We start from the raw sequence: 7,678 nt of genomic DNA, 5'->3' as shown, positions 1-7,678 counted from the left end.
GGAAGCTCCAAAGATGTTCCCTTTGTCGCCTTTAATCCACATCACAGTCCTCTGAGGTAGGTACTGTTATTAGCTCACATTACAATGAGAAAATTTGGGCTCCGAGAGCTTAAGCGGCTCATTCACTGATAAGGAAGACAACTGATATGGTTGTGAACAGTGTGACACTGGAGGCATGGGGATCAATTAGTTAGGCATGGCAATATTTTGAGCAATGATAAATTAAGGTCTGAATTAGGAAGGTGGCAGAGGAAATGTAAATTAGGGGAAGACGGGGTACACAATAAAAAGAGGTTCTGTAGAAGTGCTGATGGGCACTTTTTAACAAAAATCCATAGGGCCTCATGAGTACTGAAAGTATATTTCATTCTTCAAGCAACTTTACATGGGATTCAGCAAATCATCAGAAATACAGAACAGAAAGAAAGGGCAGAGTTGATAACTGATTCTCAATTAAGTTTCAGGATCCTTAGATTCCTGCTGTGTTTTAGCCAAGGCATTATTGTTTGCTGCAAGGACCGTCTTTCAAATGATGCCTTCCAATTCCCTTCAGTGAGACTGCCATCCAGGTGAAACCACTTAAAATTTTAAAAAGGCTCTTTACTAAGGTAACTGAAAGTGTTTGGAGAGGGACTTGTTTTTCCTTGCAGATCACTCTAGAGAGACTAAGGGAAAATGTCAGTGTGCAATGGAATACGTAGAGTTAAAAATAGAAGCTTATGAAATGTGGCTTCTGAGAAAAATTTGAGGTGGGGGCTTATGTTTTTCTGTTTTCTTACTACGCATATGTATCTAGAGTGAAGATAAAGGAATGACTTCATGGGGCTTGTGAAAAGGATAATACTCCGTCACCAAATTAGGGCTGTAGCAAACAATTAGAGATGCGGGATGGAGGGATTTGGAGAAGCTGCATTTTATAGTTCTTTTTTTTTTTCAAATCTGAAAAAAAAATTGCAAAATTAATACCTGATTCACTGCAACAGTAAAAGGATTCATTTCTCTCTCTCAAGTAATGAAAGGACCAAAAGTCAAGTCGCAGCTATTAGAATTGATTTTTCAAAAGTCAAAGGCCATGTGTTAAGTACTTTTAATAAAAATCACTACCAGGCTTGCCCAAGAAGACTAGGTCATGTTACAATAATGTCCCCATAACAGTGACAGCTTTAGATGGCTTGGTGAGGGAATGGGCAATGAAGTCCGAGCACTGGCAGAACAGATCTCCTATAGAAAAGAAATACATTGTACCCTTAATAAGAAAAAGTAGCTGAACACTTTCATTTAATTTCCCAAAACAGTGTGATTTGGGACATCCAGCCATGTCATCTGCAGAAAAATTTAGAAAATTTGAGCACGAGAGTGCAATCTGCTGGTGCTTGCTTGAAATCAATGAGGTGCTAATAAACTTAGCTGCTACCCACATATGAGGGATGAGTAAAATGATAGAATTACTTTCAAAAATGAGTAATAACCATTGAGGCGGTTCACCTCCTGACATGTAGAGTGTATAGCTGACTCTATTAATTAATTGCTGGTAGGCATTGATATTAAGTATTGGCTATGTGGGAATAATTTTTGCAGTCACTGGAAATCCCCAAATATGATAAAGAAAAATTATCTGTCAAAACTAAGTATTTCTCATGTAATCATTAGTATAATTAAGTTCTTCAAGCTTATCAAGTGATTTACAATCATTTGGTAGACATACTAAGCACAATTATTCTCTTTTTCAATATGCACATTGAAATTTAGGTCATTTGTAAGATTTACGAGAGGTCCCTCAGCAAGGCCATAGCAAAGCATTAACTGGAAATCATAAGATTTTATCTCTTGGTCTAAAGTTTTATATCTTCATTTGGATTTTCATTTTCTATTTGAAATTAATTTTGACTTTTAAAAACAAGCTTGTAGTCCTTAGAAAATGACAGCTTTGCCAAGGGCCTATTGGATATATTAAAAGGTATCTAAATTCAGTTTTGTTCCTTTCTAGAATATTTTGTAGGAGAAATTAGGTGAGTAGAATTGCCAAGTAGACACTGTATGATAACTTATTTAGTAGGAAATGATAAAAAGAATGTTAGAGTCAACAGTTGAATAATCTTCCAGCGACCAGCGATGGTACAATGTGACTTCTGGCTGTTCATTTTACTCTCTGCCTCAATTCCTTCCTTGTAAAATTGTAAAATGGTGATAATATCTGCTATGACTACTTCGAAGCATTGAAAAATAAAAATAAGATGAATATAGTGGATATTGCGGAATATAAATATAAGATCTGACTATTCATCAAATCTAGTTTTCTCTTCTAAAACACTTGCGAGCAAAGGACATGTCCACATATATGCATGTATGTATATGTTTGGAGGGAGTAGGGGGCGGCGAGTGAGTCTGTGTGTATTCAAGGCTATGAGTTCTTTGGGAGCCAGGGATAATCTATTATTATTTTATTCATTAGTTTATCTCCCAAAGATCTTAGCCAATCAAATGAATTGTGTATTTTTGTCGAAATTAGACATATAGGAATACTGCCAAATTGTAAGAATGGATTTAATTTGGTTCTAAGGGACAATTGCTAACCCTTCTTGCCTCTTTGTTTTATTCATACTCAGGTTTGTGTCATTTCTTAGACCCTATCTTTTTTGTCCATCCTTTCTCCAATGTTTTAATTTATATTGATTATTTTACAGAGTATCAAAGTGAGCTGGCTGCCTCCTCCATCAGGAACACAAAATGGATTTATTACCGGCTATAAAATTCGACACAGAAAGACAACCCGCAGGGGTGAGATAGAAACACTGGAACCGAACAACCTCTGGTACCTGTTCACAGGTCAGTGTTCACATGGTGTAGTCTTGTAAGGTTTTGATGAATTAAATGCTTTAGGAATAAAATATACTCTCACTTCAAAGGGACATTTTTTTTTTTTCCTGGAAGGTGATATTTATTGGTCTGAACAAGAACAACCTTTATATTTTTAACTTGATATTCTCTACAATTCTTTATCTATTTTGTTTCTGGAACATCCTTTTAATAAATGCATCATGTTTTTTTTTTATCCATATGAGTTTCTCAGCATTGCCAATTCAACAATAACTCCTGTTGTCAAATAACTTTCAACTTTTTAACTCTTAAAGGTCATTTAATCACTTTGATCTCGCCTTCTCCAATCTCCAGGAATGATGATAGAGTTGGGAAATGGGTAGCTTGGGAAATAAACAGACAGATTATTGTACTTTTCATAAGTATGTAAATAAATTCACTTTTCTTGCAATACTGGTGGAACTCGTAATAGTTCGGACTTCTCTATGAAAATCAGGCCCAGTTTCTATGCAATAGGTAATTTTTTTTATTTTATAAAATTAATAATTGTGTATTTCCTTTTAACTTTTGGAACTCAATACATGCCAGTTTAGTTGCCTAGAAAACAGAGACTGAGGAAGACTTTCAAAGTCAAGCCTTTGGGAGCACATGCCCAGGAAAACAAGAGTGAAGGAATGAGGGAAATGAGCTAGGGTAGAAGAGAAATCAAATATTAGTGGCATATCATCAAGCTGGCCATGAGTTTGGTACAAACACAGAGCTTGCTTGGTCTCATATGGTGTCTCCTGAGAGGCTGTGTGAACTACTATGTCTCACAGTCAATAGCCGGAGAGAAAGTGGGAGCAATTTCTTTCTCGTCTATCATTAGCCAAAATCCACTGACAAGTTGCATCCTGTACCTCCAGACAGCTCCCTCAGAAGCCAGAGCTTCTAGAGAGTATGCAGATGGAATTCTGTCCTTGTCATCAGCACATATGTGATGATGGTTTGATCTAGGGTAGCAGCAGCAGTACTTAGGACTTGAGAGCTCTAAGCAGAGCATGAACTATCGCCAGGGGCTTGGGAAGCAAAGCTTGTAGCAATGGCTCATGGCGAGGATTGGTGGGTAAAGTTGAGCAAATCTGGAATGGCACATAAGCTGGATCCAGGACAATATATACATGAAAATTCATAAGTTATAGCTAGTAGATAAATAAAGTATTATTACAAATAAGAAGAAAAGAAAGTAACCCCTTATTTATTTCTTTCTCTATACTAAGTTCTCAGTAAATTTCCATTTAAAATCACTGTGACTCATGCACTCCCTGCCACACACACACACAAATTTTAAGCTGGTTGTTCAGCTGACAATCTGAGACTTGATAGGAACCTTTTCTTTCTGACCCACTCAGGTTGTTTGCCTTTTATGCCTATAAAATTTTAGCATAATGGTGAGAGTATTTCCAAGGTAAATTGCCAAAAAACACGTTACTTGTTTTAAATAGGGACAAAGTCTCCTCGGCAGGTATTGTGAAATCTGTGTGGAAGTCATGGCACTCTATCATGCCATTTAAAAAGCTTAAGAAAGGCCAAGATTCTATGCCTTTTTCTCTAATGAAATAATGGAAAGAAAGAAGGTAGAAATAATTGAAGTTAAAGTGAGGTATATGTATTCATTTGGATATTTAATACAACATGTAGTTTACTTTAAAAAAAACCACCAAAATGAAAAATCTTGCTGAAAAATTTTCAGTATAATTCCTAAGATTTACGTTAGATAAGAAGAGAAGACCCTAAAGATAATTTAATCCAAGCCTTGTATGTTAATAGATATGGGCAGTTGAAGCCCTGAAACCTTTTTTTAATCATTGCTTTTCTTTCTCAAATGAAAAAGATTAAAAATACAAAATAAACTTTTTATAAAATAACTAATTAAAGGACGAGCATTTCAATAGAAAGACTGAGGATCAGATATTCAATTTACAGAACTGTAAATGGCCAATAAGCATAATAAAATATTCAATTCTATTAGTTAAGAAATACAAATTAAAACAAAAATAAGTTAGCATTTTTCTTTGATTAAAGTAATAATTATAGAAACTAATGATGATACCCTGTTCTGGAAAGCATATTAGAGAAATCAGAACTTTCACATACCGTGTGGGACAGAAAATTTCTAGGATCTTTCTGGAAGTAATGTGCAGATATATCATATACAGACGTATATGTGTGTGTATATTTATGAAGAATAAATGTGTGATCCAGGTTTAGAACTTTTAGGAGTTTATTCCAATTCTGCAGCCACATTTTTTGCAAAGTTTTTAACTGTAAACGTGTTCATTGCACTGTTACTTTAATAGCAAATAATGAGAAAAAAGACCCTAATTATCCAATTATAGGCAGTTATCTAGAAAATTCAGACAATCATATCATGGAAAACTGCATATCTATTGAAAATGTAATGTAAAAATATTAAATTATATGTTAAATATTTTAAACATTAAATGAATAACTCAGTGTTAAATCACTATTAGTATGCCAGCCCGTATTTATAAACAAAAATATGTCAACTCATTGGAAATATTTATAATAATATAGACACCAAAATATTAATACCAATTGTTACTTTAATAATAATAAAAAATATTTTTTAATTGCATGTGTAAAGTGAAAAGTTACAAAAATCGAGGTTCCTCCCAGTAAAGCTAGCTATATGCCCACTGAACAGCTAAGAAGGGGGTGGTCCAGAAAATAAATGAAGAGTAGCCACATGGCCAAAAAAACTTGCTGGTGTGAATTCTTTAGTGTTTGTGAGTGTTCTTGGCAAATGGAATTTATCACATTCAGCTCAGTATTATCAAATCAAGATTCTATACAGATTTTTAGAATTTTTAGAATTTCCCTATCTATACAGATTTTTAGAATTTTTCTCTTTACAAAGGTATAATAATTTTAAAAAATAACCATATAGAGCAGCAAGTATTAGCCTTTTTACTATTAAAGACCCTATAATAGTTCTAGGGCTGTGTAACAAATTACCATAAACATAGTAGCTTAAAACAACAAAATTGTATTATTTCAGTTTAGGAATTTGAAAGTCCAAAATCTGTGTATCAGCAGAGTTGATTCTGGAGACGCTGAAAGAGAATCCATTCCACGTCTCTCTTCTAACCTCTGATGGTTGCTGGCAATGCTTGACATTCCTTGGTTTTTCCTTGCTCAGATCTTTGCTTCTATCTTTGCATCACCTTCCTCTGTATGACTCTGTGTCCTCTCTTTTTATAAGGACACCAGTCATTGATATAGATCACACCATAAACCCAGAATGATTTCTTCTCAAGATCTTGAACTTATTATATCTGCAAGGAACCTTTTTCCAAGGAAGGTCACATTCTGATGTTCCAATTGTACATGAGGTTTGAGGGGACAGTATTCAACTCATCACAGATTCTTTTTATTGTTTTTCCTCTCAAGGACGATCATTTTTAATTGTAACCTCTAATAAACTTTATTCAAAAATAAATAATTCAGTCCTACATTTTTATTCGTCTAAAATATATGTGACAATTAGAGCTTCTAATCGGCATTAGATAACCCATCACCACTCTGGTTTAATATCATTCCAGCCAAAAGCAAAGAAATGGGATGAATTAATTAGCTTATTATTGGACTAGCTTACAAATGCCTATTTCCGTCTTCATAGATTTGTAGAAATCTGGACTCCAAATAGGAAGCCTTTATTCATACTGTTCTTTCTTCATTTCAGTACTTATAAAATGCATTTGGGAATGAAAACATAACCTGAGCAGTTATATTTGCAACTGTACCTGATACTTATTGCAAAAAAAGTCACAGACTCCATTTTTAATTCAAACTAAAGAAATAAAAAGAACCAGAGAATAGATTCATACCGTTAAAACATGAAAAGCAAGTTTTACAAAACTTCTGTCTTCCTCTCCACCGCTCTGTGACCTGGCTTCAGTCATGTCTGTTGCATTTCTAGATCTTGTGGGAGTGTCTCAGTGTACAAAGTGCGGAGAAACTGGGAAGTACCACACACTGGTAGATTGGCTGTGGTTTTGACTTATCCCTAGGAAATATTTTGTAGCTAATGCACTTTTTAGTAAGCAGAAGTAATTGATTTTCTATATGAATCCTCAGAACTTTTAAAATGTACGGGATTTGACCCCATGTTTTCAATACCTATAAGACACATGGATATATTGATTTGGATGTTAGAACATTGGAAATGCAAGAATGCTTCATTTGGATGACATAAATATTCAGGTGTAGAAATTCAAACATTTTTTTTTTATACAATCCTTTATCTGTTAGACAGGTGTTTGTTGTTGTATGTGTTTTGCTAGGATAATGAGGCATCTGCAAAAACAAAGTAATTCAGAGTTATAACAAGGATTTTAAATTGCTGTTATCAGTTTTATTGTGGGAACTCACGTCAACTAAATTTTAAAGGACTGTTTCTAATTTTTGAGTGCTCTTCAGGGAAGATTGTTTGGAATTGAATTCAGGAGTTTTCTTGTGTCTCATGGCCAATATAGAATAAACATAATGATAAACACGCATTGGTATTATATGGACTGAAAAATTGAAACAATAGCTTAGCAATTTTATAACAAGGTTAACATTAGGGAAATAAAGGGAGATTATATTGTTTGAATAATACACCGTCTCGCCATAAGTTCTAAGAAATTAGACATAGAATAGAAGAATTACAGAGCTTAAAGGCACTTAGTATTGGGGATAGAAACAGGCAGATGACGATTTGCTTTCAACAATAGAATTTTTTTACAGCTAAGAAAAACATTGCTGCCTACACCATACTTTCTTTAGAATTAAATTATACTTAGAAGCAGCTAGGAAA

The 7,678-nt window shown here is 34.3% G+C and overlaps 1 protein-coding gene across 1 annotated transcript in view; it reads left to right on the top strand.

The window, feature by feature from the left end:
- Nucleotides 1-7,678, top strand: part of DCC (DCC netrin 1 receptor) — a 538,543-nt gene that overhangs the window by 351,002 nt on the left and 179,863 nt on the right. The window contains 1 exon segment of the mRNA XM_011362349.2: nucleotides 2,685-2,826. Coding sequence (XP_011360651.1) covers nucleotides 2,685-2,826 — 142 coding nt within the window.

Source organism: Pteropus vampyrus, unplaced genomic scaffold, assembly GCF_000151845.1.
Source record: "Pteropus vampyrus isolate Shadow unplaced genomic scaffold, Pvam_2.0 Scaffold3, whole genome shotgun sequence".
NCBI classification, from domain to species: Eukaryota; Metazoa; Chordata; class Mammalia; order Chiroptera; family Pteropodidae; genus Pteropus; species Pteropus vampyrus.
The sequence above is the reverse complement of the archived record's forward strand: the minus strand, read 5'-3'. Positions and strand labels throughout refer to the sequence as shown.